Source organism: Schistocerca nitens, chromosome 1 (assembly GCF_023898315.1).
Source record: "Schistocerca nitens isolate TAMUIC-IGC-003100 chromosome 1, iqSchNite1.1, whole genome shotgun sequence".
Classification (NCBI taxonomy): Eukaryota; Metazoa; Arthropoda; class Insecta; order Orthoptera; family Acrididae; genus Schistocerca; species Schistocerca nitens.
The window spans coordinates 253776426-253792610 of record NC_064614.1 but is presented as its reverse complement, the minus strand read 5'-3'; the positions used below and the strand labels follow the sequence as shown (position 1 = coordinate 253792610).

The following is a 16185-nucleotide window of genomic DNA, read 5'->3' as shown; positions in this document are numbered from 1 at the left end:
CGAATATAAGCGCAGTCGTTGCATCGGCGCTCCATCAAATGTGTCAGCAAGGTATTATGATGTTTTGCTCTTAGCACTCTACTTACCATTAGGTGGTCTGCAGTCAGTATTGTGGTTCGAATCGTGTTGTAGGCTACGTTAGTTTTCGTAAAGCGGAGATTCACTTATATGTTTACTGTTACTGGACTGTTTGTACGTACAAATGGCGTAGTACATTTACAATTACATTTTGTCTCTTCCACCACTTGTTAGCAATGGAAGCCTACTATTCGACAGGTGAAATGGCAGATATGATATTCTGCTACGGTTTAGCAAATGAACGAAGTCTGCGAGCCCATGCCCTCTATGCTGAAAAATATCTGTAGCGTTGAGTGCCCTCTGATAATCTGTTCTGCAGACTTTTCCAGTGCACCTTGGAAGACTGACAGTGGAAGGCCCCGTTCAGTCCTCACGCCTGACATGGGGGAGCGTGTCCTACGTATTATAAACTGTCACTTGTATATCTGTTTCACAGCTAACTTTATATACCTTAATTCCACAAGGGATATAAACTTCTTTAGCCTCTCCGAATAATCATTTTCTTTCAAACTTCCGTGAAATAAAGTCCATAAAATCTCAATAGCGTAAGCTCAATAATCCAGATATCTTCCAGTCTCGTGGCAAATGAGACGCGAGATAAAAGAAACTTCAACGCCAGAAAGACTTCACTTCACGTAAATAAAATTTGCTTTCCAAATCAGTCACTCGTAAAATTCATCTTCACGCACACTTCCAAAAAAATCTTCAAAATTATGAACGTTAGCTTTTTAATAATTTTTTGGCAGCAATTATTAATTGCACTGCGGTAATAGATACACGTCTCAGACAGAACTAACACTTATAAACAGATTTCAACTTCTCGCAGCTAAATCAAGACAGGAACTCGAGACATATTTTAATTCACTACAATTCAAAACTACACTACTTGCCATTAAAATTGCTACACCACGAAGATGACGTGCTACAGGCGCGAAATTTAACCGACAGGAAGAAGATGCTGTGATATGCAAATGATTAGCTTTTCAGAGCATTCACACAAGGTTGGCGCCGGTGGCGACACCTACAACGTGCTGACATGAGGAAAGTTTCCAACCGACTTCTCATACACAAACAGCAAAAAAATGGCTCTGAGCACTATGGGACTCAACTGCTGAGGTCATTAGTCCCCTAGAACTTAAAACTAGTTAAACCTAACTAACCTAAGGACATCACAAACATCCTTGCCGGAGGCAGGATTCGAACCTGCGACCGTAGGGGTCTTGGGGTTCCCGACTGCAGCGCCTTTAACCGCACGGCCACTTTTTTTTTTTTTTTTTTTAATTTCATTTTGTTCGTTTTCTTTCGTTGTATATGATCGGAGCGGACGTCGTAAGACACCCGTTTCAGTTCGTTGTTGATCGATAATCACTTCGGCCGGCTACACAAACAGCAGTTGACCGGCGTTGCCTGGTGAAACGTTGTTGTGATGCCTCGTGTAAGGAGGGGAAATGCGTACCATCACGTTTCCGACTTTGATAAAGGTCGGACTGTAGACTATCGCGACTGCGGTTTATCGTATAGCGACATTGCTGCTCGCGTTAGTCGATATCCAATGACTGTTAGCAGAATATGGAATCGGTGGGTTCAGGCGGGTAATCGGAACGCCGTGCTGGATTCCAACGGCCTCGTATCACTACCAGTCGAGATGACAGGCATCTTATCCACATGGCTGTAACGGATAGTGCAGCCACGTCTCGATCCCTGAGTCAACAGGTGGGGTTGTTTGCAAGACAACAACCATCTGCACGAACAGTTCGACGACGTTTGCAGCAGCATGGAATATCATCTCGGAGACCAAGTCTGTGTTACCCTTGACGCTGCATCACGGACAGGAGCGCCTACGATGGTGTACTCAACGACGAACCTGGGTACAGGAATGGCAAAACGTCATTTTTTTCGGATGAATCCAGGTTCTGTTTACAGCATCATGATGGTCACATCCGTGTTTGGCGACATCGCGGTGAACGCACATTGAAAGCGTGTATTCGTCATCGCCATACTGGCGAATCACCCGGCGTGATGGTATGTGGTGCCATTGGTTACGCGTCTTGGTCACCTCTTGTTCGCATTGACGGCACTGTGAACAGTGGACGTTACATTTCAGATGTGTTACGACCCGTGGCTCTACCCTTCATTCGATCCCTGTGAAACCGTACATTTCAGCAGGATAATGCACGACCGCATGTTGCAGGTCCTGTATGAACCTTTCTGGCTACAGAAAATGTTCGACTGCTGCTCTGGCCAGCACATTCTCCAGATCTCTCACCAATTGAAAACGTCTGATCAATGGTGACCGAGCAACTGGCTCGTCACAATATGCCAGTCACTACTCTGGATGAACTGTGGTATCGTGTTGAAGGTGCATGGGCAGCTGTACCTGTACACGCCATCCAAGCTCTGTTTGACTCAATGTCCAGGCGTATTACGGCCAGAGGTGGTTGTTCTGATTTCTCAGGATCTATGCACCCAAGTCGCGTGAAAATGTAATCACATGTCAGTTCTAGTATAATATATTTCTCCAATGAATCCCCTTTTATCATCTGCATTTCTTCTTGGTGTAGCAATTTTAATGGCCAGTAGTGTATTAAATTCATTTCTCTTCATTATAAATTTAGGGTTGTGTGAGTCGCTTCGGAGGTGGGGTAGGGGGAGAGTTTGCAAAACCGCCGTCGCTTTACGCCACCGTAGACCAGGAAGGATGGCTGCGTAACGGCAAGGAAACTGGTCCTACTGCGACGCCTCACGCCTATACCATGAAACAATAGAAAGAGCGTGTGTTTCTTGCAATACCATATTACAATAAGAAATATACGCAATCTTTTCATTTTCGATAACGTGCATGTGTCGAGTGACGGAGACTGGTCGATGTTACAGTCTAATTTAATTCAGACTTTAGAAAATGGAAAATAAGTCAATACTGAAACCATTCCACTAAACAGTTGTACGCAGTACAATGGAAACTTGCATTTTTACTGCTACATGAGAATGTCCTCAACTTTACAGGTATGATGAGGTCAGCTGTTTAAGCCACAATTCGAACCATTCGATGTGGCATTTATTCAGATACAAGAGGCATTCCCATGGACAAAAGTTTGTTAAATAACGGAAATGTCCTGAATAACATCCGCAGTTGTATCCCCAATCTTTGCAATTGTAATCTGACACTTCCGCTTCATTTGTGAACAGTATTTCATTTCCAAAGCTTGTGACACGTTCTTCGCAGTCTACGGGAGCAGCTCTGCCATTGCTGTCTTCGTGTTATCTCTGAGGAAGTGAGTAAGTAATGTCGCAGCGCTGTACGGGTCTATAAATACATCACTCTCTTCCGCGATGTTTCCTGGCTGTTGACGAAATAGCATCTACAGTCGCTGGCGAACAGGATTTTATTTAATTATGTATACTTCTGAGGCTTTTCTTACTAGAAACGTGACCAGTATTGAATTTTTATAGAAAACGGTGACCACTTTAACTGAAAGTTGACGTACATCCTTCTGTGCGACTTTAAATTCGTACCAAGACAGGACTCGTAGACGACCAGAGAAGAAGTCACCTCGGTATGGAAGAGCAAAGATGGATGATCAGAAGTGAAGCACACGCAACACCCGCACGTCTTTTCCTTGACTCTCTGATCCTCAGTTTTCAAACACTAGAAGTTTAAAAGCTTTGGGCAGACCCCCTTTTGAACGCATACGGTTATTGCTGACGCGTATACGCTGTTTCATCACATGAGCTTCATATCACCATTATTCTATTCTTCCTGATTTTATTACGATTTTTGTGAAAACGTATCCACACTGTAGCAATACATGGTGCTATTCATATTTATACGCCACAAAAAGAGCGAGGATCACAGTAGCTAATGATGATGCAATAATAAGAGTATATCCCGAGGGGGACACATTAAATATTGTGGTGTCATAAGGTTCAATGTCGCCCATTCCTGTTCGTGATCTAAATGATTTACTTGGGATACTGTGGAACTCTCCAAAGCTGTAATGTCTGATTACTACATGAACACATTGATAAAGGATTCAAACACATCCATAGTAGACACCGCCGAGAGTGTAAGTGAATGGTCTTACAGCTGGTTCACAGCCAACAGCTCCACTTCTAATCTTATAAAAAAAAACTCATTGTATACAATTCCAAGCAAATCAGAATATCTTACAGGTACTAGAAGTAGAGATCAATGGTCGTACGCTTGATGAAGCTCCAAGTATGAAGTTACTGGGCACCCAGGTGGACAGTAAATTGACGTGACACCAGCATGTCAATAAGTTAACAAAAACTCTCAGTTATATCTGCTTTGCGCTTAGAAACCTTCTCATTTTGTTGACTTGCAGACAAGAGTGCTAGCATATTCACTCAATATTTTTGTGAAAAACATACTTCTTCTACAAATGCATGAAGTAAGAATATTGTATAAATAAGACAACTGAACATCTTTGAAAATCTTCGTAAACTTCCATTATATGCTAATACCTTACTTTTTCACGGTATTTATGGTTAATAATAAGAAAGAATTGAGGATTAACTCTGCAGTTCACAACCACAATACTAGAAATAAATATAATTTTCATGTACACTATGCATTCATCTTTAGGGTTCAGAATGAACTTTTTAATACTCTGGTACACAAGTTTATACCTGTTTGCTAGTGGAGCATCAGGCATGAAATTTGTAAACCCCAAATCTTCAAAAGCAAAGTGAAAGAATCACATTAGCCATTTAGCGGTGCCTTTTTACAAAATGCAGCAAGTTATCAATTATTTAGGTGCAATTATCTAGTTAGCGTATTATCCGTGGTTGATTCGGTGATTTAAAGAAAAGGGAGAAAAATAAGTCTCAAATCCTCTGATAACATTTGAATCAATATTTTCTTTTAAAATTCATTATGCTGCGAATGACTCATGTGTTATCATATATTTCAAGACATTGAAATGCGTTGATCTGTCATTAGAGTAAGGTGGAAGAAATTTGTTTGACTATACACATGTTTTGGCTGTCTGGGAGGTATGAATGAAAATCAGAAAAAAATTGGCAGTTATTTTCTGAGAGTGAGCTAAAAACAAATAGTAGCGAATACTGTGTGTTTTAGTTTTGTAAACAAGCTGCCAGTTCCCAGTGAGTAATGTGTAAATATTGCAGTAGCCTTTCAAATATGACATTTTCCATGTTTTGTAAATATAAAATACAAGAAACTATCAGCCTCGATTGCGATAATTACCTCAATGGAGGCTGATAGTTCAAATGGTTCAAATGGCTCTGAGCACTATGCGACTTAACTTCTGCGGTCATGAGTCGCCTAGAACTTAGAACTAATTAAACCTAACTAACCTAAGGACATCACACACATCCATGCCCGAGGCAGGATTCGAACCTGCGACCGTAGCGGCCGCGCGGGTCCAGACTGTAGCGCCTTTAACCGCTTGGCCACCACGGCCGGCGGAGGCTGATAGTTTCTTATATATTAGATTATCACGACTGCTGACTGGGCTGCAATGTTGAAAGTACTAAAATTTTGTAAATGTCATTTTCTAGTAAAATTTATATTTTAGATTATCCAGATTTTTCGTTTAACCATTTACTCTTTGATTCATATTAACCTGTATGATCAGGAGTTTGCTGTGGCAATTTTCTCGTAATACACAAGTAATCTATGCGTAGTTACCAGAATTATTAGAGTAGGTAGATTAGTACCAGTTTTAATTTGTTGTTTATGCATCTTACAGAAGCAGCCAGCTGTGGTTGTTGTTGTCTGTTAATGCATAACCTGATGTATCCTAAAGACTTTCCTTCATGATGAAACTAACAGAATACGAAGTCTGAATGAATGGATCCTCTCAATCTCTACTTGTATTGCAGTGACATTCCACCATGCCAATATCTGCAGCGAGATCCCACCCAAATAGGAATATTATTTCATCCATGAAGTTTACATCATCCTCGTCTTGCCTTCATACTCCTGGTCAATCCCTTGTGGCTACTGCCACTTGTTTTTAAATATATATCTCCTTTAAGGACACTGAGGGCTGAGATGTGCTGATGAGATGCGTCTATTTCACTCTCCCCCTCCCCCCTTTTTCACCTGCCCCTCACCCTGTTGACAGTAACACCACAGTCTTTGTATGCTGTTTTAAGGAAAATTAAAGAAAGTGAGTATCGCCTCATAATAAAGTTTCATAGAGTTCCAGAAAACCTGCCAAAAGGCTATAAAAATTCTTAATGTGACGGCAGTTGGTGACCAAAACTTGTAACTGGCTCTTTGTGTAAAACAATTATAGCTTGTGTCTTCGACTACGATGCAAGAATATGGACTGGCTGAGCAGGAAAAGTAAAGACTGTGCAATCTCTTCAACAACAGTCAAGGTTCGAACATTGAGTTCATGGAACCTAATACCTCTCCGTTTCATAATAAGTGTACCGTACTTAATTTTCAAAATCATTCTGCACCTCCACATTATTGTGTAATAGATGGTGCACATCTTTTCGGGGCTTGCTGTGGTTATTACCTTCAGAATAAAACAGTTAATGGTCTTCAGTCAAGACGACATAATGTCATATAATGAAACAGCCAAATACTGTAGACCATTGTGACTGTTTTGAACTGCTTATTATACTCGTAATTTCAAGGAAAACCAAGTATATTGAAACTGTCTACCTAAATGTGAAGCAAAATTCTTTATCTTTTTTCAGCGAGAGATGGAAAAGCAGAAGGAAATTTTAATTATAAAGGAAATGGAATGCAGAAAATTAAATGCATCGAATGCACCAGGTAAGTCAACAACTCATAATAATTTCCGTATTGTGTACTGTCATTTAGGATTGTAGATCTAAGGGTTGTTGTAAGTAATTGATCATTGATTAACGTAACTTTTCAAATAACTTACGGGAATGCAGCCGGATGGCGTAGTCGACAACCGCATAACGCTTCACGTCACCTGGCTGCGTTCCCGCCAGTTAATTTGAACATTGTATATTCTGGGAGAAACTCATGTGTCACTATTTAACATTTTATTGTTATTTGCATCACTCCCATAACTGAAGTATTTGCATTGTACTGTATATTTATTGATCCAGCTTTGGCATACAGTACAGCTTGTACAAGTACTATTGGACACGTCAGAATAACGTGTCATTCAATATAAACGCAAAAGGAAAACGCATATAATCATTCTTGAACTCTGAGTTGTGCTGATTGATATAAATGAAGAAAAATTACTATTGTTCCAAATTTAGAAATTCTTGTACAGAATAAAAACAGTGCTTCATTACGAATACCTTTAGTTTTTTCCCTTAAATACTAGTTCTGGAGCAATATTATTTCATCTATTGTATTATTGTGTAATGTGACATCGCACTGTATTATACTTTTGATGTAGGATAATGTTCTGGAAAACATTTGATAGATATTGACAGTTCTCTGGTTCCACAATTGTGCACAGCCCTGTTCTGCATTTTTCACCAATTTTCATGAGGAAGTTCCCAGCGAATAAAATGGTTTCAAGAAGGAGCAAACATGGAACAGTTATATCACCAAGCTCATTAAAATGAGGTTTACAGGATTCCATTTTTTAAGGCCACAAATTATCCTCAGTCGCCTTCTTTACTTTATACACTGAAGAGCCAAAGAAACTGGTACACTTGCCTAATATCGTGTGGGTCCTTGCAAGAACACGGAAGTGCCATAACACGACGTGGCATGGTCTCGACTAATGACTGAAGTAATGCTGGAGGGAACTGATACCACGAATCCTGCAGGGCTGTCCATAAATCCGTAAGAGTAATAGGCAGTGGAGATCTCTTCTGAACGGCACGTTGCAAGGCATCCCAGAAGTGCTCAATAATGTTTATGTCTGGAGAGTTTGTTTGCCAGCGGAAGTGTTTATACTCAGAAAAGTGTTCCTGGAGTCACTCTGTGGCAATACTGGACGTGTGCGGTGTCGCTTTGTGCAGCTGGAATTGCCGAAGTCCGTCGGAATGCGCAATGGACATGAATGGATGCAGGTGTGAGACACGATGCTTACGTAACTGTCACCTATCAGAATCGTTTCTAGACGTATCGTGGGTCCCATATTACTCCAGTACAGAGGCTCGACCAGCTTGAACAGTCCCCTGCTGCCATGGCAGTGTCCGTGGATTCATGAGATTGCCTCCATACCCGCACACGTCCATCGGCTAGATACAATTTGCAACAAGACTTGTCCGACCAGGCAACATCTTTCCAGTCGCAAACAGTCCCATGTCGGTCTTGATGGGCCCAGGCGAGGCATAAAACTTTGTTTTGTGCAGTCATCAAGGGTACACAAGTGGACCCTCGGCTCCGAAAGCCCATATCGATGATGTTTCGTTGAATGGTTCGCACGCTGACACTTGTTGATGGCCCAGAATTGAAATCTGCAGCAATTTGCGGAAGTTTTGTACTTCTGTCACGTTGAACGATTCTCTGTGGTCGTCGTTTGTCCCGTTCTTGCAGGATCTCTTTCCTTCCGCTGCAATGTCGGAGATTTGATGTCTTACCGGATGCCTCATTCCACGGAACATTCGTGAAATGGTCGTACGGGAAAATCCCCACTTCATCGCTATTTCAGAGTTGCTGTGTCCCATCGCCAGTGCGCCAATTATAACACCACGTTCAAACTCACTGTTGTGATAACTCTGGAAATTATTTTCTGATATCAGATACCGGTCGCCTCATGTCGGGCGCCAAAACTGTAGTGAATTCGAGAAATTAAATGAAATTAAACACGGAGGGTACAAAATTGAGGGGTTCCTGTATGAATATAAAAGATTGCTTATATGTTCAAAACATGAAAGAAATGTTTTTTTGTGCTGTTTATACAAAACAAAACAAAATCACAAATCTCAGGGCCGATTTGACAGGGTACGGACACGACTCAGTTATTAAGGGGAAGGAGGAGGGAACGAATCGTCTCACCATTCTTGTTATCATTCGTCATTTACTGCTGTTGACTGCACCCGGGAACTCTGCCCAGGGAGTCGGGCCCCTTCCTCCTCCACGGCAGCTCGCGGCGACTTGGCGAAAGTGGCTGCGGTATTAAATCTCTTAAATCTTGATAACCTGCCATTGTAGCAGCAGCAACCGATCTAACAACTGCGCCAGACACTTATTATCGTAAACACAAGATAGACGTTGACTGTGGATATTGTACCACAGACACAGTCTCTTTGACTGTTCAGAGATGTCACTAAACCTGCCCAAACATGTAAACAACCATGCATGAGCAGCGCCTATTAGACGGAGGAGATCCGACAGCCGATCAGTTCCAGTCATTCCTCCAGGAAGGAGGTACACAGCTCGTGTTGTCTGTAGTTCAACCATGTCTAGACGGTCAACACCACAGTTCGATCGCGTCTGCATTGTTACTTGGTGCTAGGAATGGCTCTCAACAAGACAAGTGTCCAGGTGTCTTGGAGTGATGTTGTTCGGACATGGAGATACAGAGAGACTGGACCTGTCGACGACATGCCTCGCTCAGGCCGCCCAAGGGCTACTACTGCAGTGGATGACAGCTACCTACGGATTATGGCTCGAAGGAACCCTGATGGTAACGCCACCATGTTGAATAATGCTTTTAGTGCAGCCACAGGACGTCATGTTACGTCTCAAACTGTGCGCAATAGGCTGAATGATGCGCAACTTCACCCCCGACTTCCATGGTGAGGTCCATCTTTGCAACCACGACACCATGCGCCAACATGCCCAATGGACCGCTCAACGTTGGCATCACATTCTCTTCACCAGTGAGTGTTGCATATGCCTTCAACCAGACAATCGTCAGAGATGTGTTTGGAGGCAACCCAGTCAGGCTGAAAGCCTTAGACACACTGTCCAGCGAGTGTAGCAAGGTGGAGGTTCCCTGCTGGCATTTTGGGGTGGCATTATGTGGGGCCGACGTACGCCGCTGGTGGTCATGGAAGGCGCCGTAGCGGCTGTATGATACGTCAATGTGATCCTCCGACTGACAGTGTAACCATATCGGCAGCATATTGGCGAGGCATTTGTCGTCATGGACGACAATTCGCGCCCCCGTCGTGCACATCTTCTGAATGACTTACTTCAGGGTAGCGACATCGCTCGACTAGAGTGGCCAGCATGTTCTCCACACATGAACCGTATCGAACATCCCTGGGCTAGACTGAAAAGGGCTCTTTATGGACGACGTGACCCGCCAACCACTCTGACGGATCTACGCCGAATCGCCGTTGAGGAGTGGGACAATCTGGACCAAGAGTGCCTTGATGAACTTGTGTATGCCATGATGAATACAGGCATGCATCAATGCAAGAGGACGTGCTACTGGGTATTAGAGGTACCGGTGTGTACAGCAATCTGAACCACCGCTTCTGGAAGTCTCGCTGTATGGTGGTACAACATGCAATGTGTGGTTTTCACGAGCAATAAAAAGGGCGGAACCTAAAATGATCGCTCGCTTCCCACGCCCGGGTTCCCGGGTTCGATTCCCGGCGGGGTCAGAGATTTTCTCTGCCTCGTGATGGCTGGGTGTTGTGTGCTGTCCTTAGGTTAGTTAGGTTTAAGTAGTTCTAAGTTCTAGGGGACTTATGACCACAGCAGTTGAGTCCCATAGTGCTCAGAGCCATTTGAACCTAAAATGATCGCGTCTGAAGTTAATCTGCCCAGTCAAGCAGTCAAGGCTATTTTCGAGTACAAAAAGAGTGCAGAAAAGCTCGCAATGACGATACAGCATACTCACTTCAATAGAAATCATCTCAAAGATAACTCATTCCAAATTATGTCAAGACTGACTTCAAAACAAACACGACAACTGCAAAGAAAACATTGGTAAACGCACGAAAACTCTGGGTGCAAAACGAGCTGAAAGAACTTTATATTATGTTCAACACACAGCTTTATAATGCAGAATTACGGTTGGGAAAGTTGCTTCAAAGACTAGAATATGATTCCGTAACCGAGAAAGTCAGATAGTACACCGAGTTCATCGTACAGAAAACAAAAGAAACAAAAGCTACACGGAAGAAAAAACTAGCCAATCTTATAAAGCAACAGTTACCTCCCAAACTGAACCAAAACAGCCAAGGAAACAGACATTCTACACTACGTTTCCTCAACAACACGAACATAATATTCACTGCAGAAGAAGAGGCACTACTCTGCAAAGGTTTAAAACTCAATGTTCAAGTTCCACTGGACCAAAAGAACCAAGAAAAGCTCATCACTAGTGTCACACAGATCTTAAGCATAGCCCCTAAGAAGCAAAATGACAGAATAGCAGCCTGCCACAAACTTAACGAAATCATTGAAAAGCAAATTGCAGAACCATCCCCAGCATACAAGAAAAAAGAAGCCCTTACATGTACCATTGAGACTAAATTAATCATGAATAATGCAATAATTGTAAAAGGGTAACATAACTGTTGTAATGAACACAGCAACATACGATGAAAAAACTTTAGACTTCTTCCAAACCAACGACATAATAGAAATACATAAACATCCAACAGCCAGAACACAAAAAGAGATCAAACACATTTCAAACTACTACAACTTTCTACTCACTATCCAAGAAGCAAGAAACACTGTAACAATGAGCCCACAAGCACCTTGCCTTAGATCACAACCAAAGATCCACAAAAATAGGACCCCCATCAGACCTATAGTGAACTGTAGGAACAGCCCAACATGCAAACTCAATAAAATACTCTTCAGCATTCTCAAAGAAGCATACACATTCAATAACGAGAGAACACTAAAAACACAACAGAATTTACACAACATGTCAAAAACATAGAAGTACCTGATGGAGTCACACTTGCCTCATTTAACAAACAAAATCTTTATTCCTCTGTGACAGTAGATCACACACAGCAGATAATCAATGCCAACCTGAAAAAGCACAAAAAATCCCTTCAGTTCACATTACTCAACTAATGGACCTTCTTGAATTTGCACTTTCACACGACTATTTTAAATTTAACAATAAAATCTACAAACAAACAGATGCTCTGGCAATGGGCTCGAATCTGTCTGTATTGCTAGCAGAAATATTTATAAGTAACTTAGAAGACAAAATCCTGAATTTCAACCACCGTCTCCTCAAAAATATCATCAACTACTAGAGATATGTAGATGATACCATCATTTTAATCAAAGGCACTATAGATGACATCAGTGAGTTGAACCAGTTATTCAACAACTCCCATGAAAACATAAAATTCACAACACAACACACACTACAACCCATAACTCCTCTTGTCACCCCACAGCCCACAAAATAGCAGCATTCCGGTGCGTGATCAACAGAGCTATACAACTACCACTCTCTGAAGAAAAATGTGATCAGGAAATTGAAATAATAAAACAATCAGCTATTGCGAGTGGTTATAACAGCTCCATAGTGGACACCCTAAAACACTCAATAATGGCAAAGCCATCACAGCACAAACAAAAGAAAGAAAGTAACATCTTCCATACAATCCCCTTTCTAGATAACATTTCATATCAAACTGCCAATGTCTTCAAACGAAAAGGCATAAGCATATCCTTTATCATAGACAACAAGATAGGACAGGAGCTACCCCACAACGTCAGCACACGAAACCCACTTCATCACACAGGTGTGTATAAACCTGAATGTTTGGACTGTGACTGCTTCTACATAGTCCAGACAGGCAGATCGTTTGAGGTTAGATTCAAAGAACACATGGCAGCACTAAAAAACAAAAAATACCACACAACAACAATAGCCACCCACCTGCATGAAATAAAGCTCCATGTTAACAACACAAGTATCAGCATCCTACACATCCAACCAAAACCCAGAAAAATAGATATCCTTGAAACTCTCCAAATATACAAACACCAAACAAAACAACCTGAATCCATATTAAATGACCAAAATGACAATATTTACAGTAGTATCATCTCTGTTTTCATTAAATTGCATACACACATACACATACACACACACGCACACATACACATACATACACACACACACACACACACACACACACACACACACACACACACACACACACACACACTTTAGTATTTACCATAAATATTTAGTTATGTTACCATGACAGCTGCCAAGAGTACGAGAGATTGACCTCATCTATCTACATCTCCATCTACGTGATTACTCTGCTATTCACGACGAAGTGTCTGGCAGAGGGTTCAATAAACCACCTTCAAGCTGTCTCTCTACCGTACCACTCTCGAACGACATGCGGGAAAAACGAGATCTCAAATTTTTATGTGCGAGCCCTGATTTCTCTTTTTTTTTCGTGATGATCATTTCTCGCCATGTATGTGGGTGGCAACAGAATGTTTTCACAATCGGAGGAGAAAACTGGTGATTGATATTTCATGAGGAGATTCCGTCACAACGAAAAACACCTTTGTTTTAATGATTGCCACTCCAATTCACGTATCTTGTCTGTGACACTATCTCCCCTATTTCGCGAAAATAGAAAACGAGCTACCCTTCTTTGTACTTTTTCGATGTCATCCGTCAGTCCCACCTGATGCGGATCCCACACCGCACAGCAGTAGTCAAGAACAGTCGACTGTTTACTCACTGAAACAACATTCCAACTAGACGTTTACTTGGGAACAGCGTTATAGCCGAAACAAGGTTACAGGAAAAAAGGAACATTACCAATTAAATTTTTTTCACCTTACCTGGAATTACTCATTATAATAAATTTGAATTTACAGGCGTTGGGTACTATCTCGTCCCTAATAAGCTGTTTACTGATATTTGTTGCGTCTTCGTATTTGTTTACATCTGAAACGATTGCTATACAGAGCTGTGTTTTCTGGAGGTCACTTGTGATAACCACTTTGTATAGTCAGACGACTGTACCGAAAAGTGTTTAGAGATCCTGCAAGACATTTACGTTATGTATGCTGCCTGTATATCTGGCGCAAAGCGATTCAAGTCATTGAGATACTTGCGAGATAGGATATTACATTACCTGATGCGACACTGTGGGACACGGCCTATATCCAATTTACCTGTACACGTTTAACAGGAAAGACTATGGGGTCTGTCTGTGTGTGCCTACAGCAACACTCGATCATTATCTTTAACTGTGACGCCCTATATTGGAATTAGGGAACCAGTAGAGACCAACCAACCACTTTACGAACTTCGAGGACATATCGATTGGTGGCAATAGTAGACAATGTTGCTATTACCATTTACCAGCAAGAAAAAGAGATATTTTCCAGTGTTCGGTAATTACAGAATCTCTCCCACCCTGCACAGCATCACCTTAGGAGCGATAATGTGAATAACGATTGCTAGCGAGTACATCTAGTGTTGTGGAACATGCGAATGCAAATGTGCAGTGAAGATCACAGCCACACTTAAGGCAGGACCAGTAGTAGCACATCACCCCACAGCGGCGTACGAGTAGCTCTACCTCGGCGACGAAGGCGAGGAGAAGCGTATCGAAGCGAAGTGTAAGACAGTGCCTTAATCAGTCCCTATGGTTTTTCCGGTGCTGTTCTTTGTTTCTTTTTTATTAATTACAGGAACTAAAAAGTGATTCTATGGCAGAGATAGCTCTGCTCTGGTGCGCATCTCCTCGTCTGCATCGCCATGGTGGAACTATGCCACCATGGGGCTGACATGGTACTCCTGGTTCTGCCTTCAGTGTCGTTGTGATCTTCGCTGCACCCACACATCCCGTATACACTGAGCGTGTCCGACCTCCCTTTTCCCAACTTAATGCAGCAACTCGAAGTGGCATAGACTCAACAAGTCATCAGAAGTCCCCTGCAGAACGACTGAGACATGCTGCCTCTATAGGTGTCCATAACTGCGAATGTGTTCCCAGTGCAAGATTTCGTGCACGAATTGACCTGTCGATCATGTCTCGTAAATTTTCGGTGAGATTCGTGTTTGGCGACCTGTGTGGCTAAATCATGGGTTCGATTTGTCCAGAATGTGCTTCAGACCAGTCGCGAACGGTTGCGGCCTGGTGACATGGCCCACCCTGTTTGAGAACATGACCTCCACAAGTGGTTGGAGATGGTATCCAAATAGCCGAACATAACCATTTCCAAGTCAATGATCGTTTCAGTTGGAACACAGGATCCAGTCCATTCCATGTAAACGCAGCCCACACCATTACTGAGCCACCACCATCCTGCACGGTGCCTTATTGACAACTTAGATCCAGGCATTGTGGGGTCTGCACCGCAATCGATCCCTACAGGCAGTTCTGGGACTCATCTAACCAGACCGCGGTTTTCCATTCGTCTAACCGATTGGTCACAAGCCCAAGAGAGGCAATGCCGTGCTGCTAGCAAAGACACTCGCGTTGGTCGGCTGCTGCCATGACACATTAAAACCACATTTCGCCGCACTGCCCCAACGGATACGTCGTTGTAAGTCCCACATTCATTTGTGCGCTTATTTGACGCATTGTGCTTATCTGTTAGCACTGACAACTTTACGTAAACGCCACTGCTCGCAATCGTTAAGTGAAGGCCGTCAGCCACACCGTTAACAGTCGTGAGAGGTAATGCTTGAATTTTGGTATTCTCGGCACACTCTCTATACTGCGGATCTCGGAATATTTAATTCCCTAACGATTTCTACAATGGAATGTCCCATGAGTCTAGCTCCAGCTGCCATCCTGCTTTCAAAGTCTGTTAATCCTCATAGTGCTGTCATAATCAAGTCCGAAACCATTTCACATGATCACCTGAATAAAAATGACAGCTTCGCCAATACACTGCCCTTTCATAAATTGTGTACGGGATACTATCACCATCTGTATATGCGCATGTCGCTATCCCACGACTTTTGTCACACCAGTGTATACAAGGACAGCATTCATTTTACCTGTCTCCCTACAGTAGACCTTTCCTTTACAATCTAGGTTCATATGGCTCATATTACGGAATATCCTCGATTCAGTATACAATAATCAACTACATCGGTACCGGCCCTGATACAAAATGTATTCGTGAATATATATTGTATTGTATTGTATGGAACTGGGGACCTAGAAACTACAGAGAGGCTTCGTCTCCGCCATAGCCCTCAGTGGTGTGGTACACAACCCCACAACAGGCTACAGCAGTCC

General features: G+C 42.4%; 2 protein-coding genes across 3 annotated transcripts in view; both read left to right on the top strand.

Annotated features, from left to right (window-relative positions):
- The window catches only part of LOC126247391 (parathyroid hormone/parathyroid hormone-related peptide receptor-like), a 931061-nt gene that overhangs the window by 213411 nt on the left and 701465 nt on the right, over positions 1–16185 (top strand). The window lies entirely within an intron of this gene.
- The window catches only part of LOC126247365 (parathyroid hormone/parathyroid hormone-related peptide receptor-like), a 289419-nt gene that overhangs the window by 37932 nt on the left and 235302 nt on the right, over positions 1–16185 (top strand). For both annotated transcript variants that reach the window (XM_049948473.1, XM_049948474.1), the window contains exon 2: positions 6775–6853. In XM_049948473.1, the coding sequence (XP_049804430.1) occupies positions 6775–6853 (79 nt within the window). The remainder of the gene's footprint in view (positions 1–6774; positions 6854–16185) is intronic.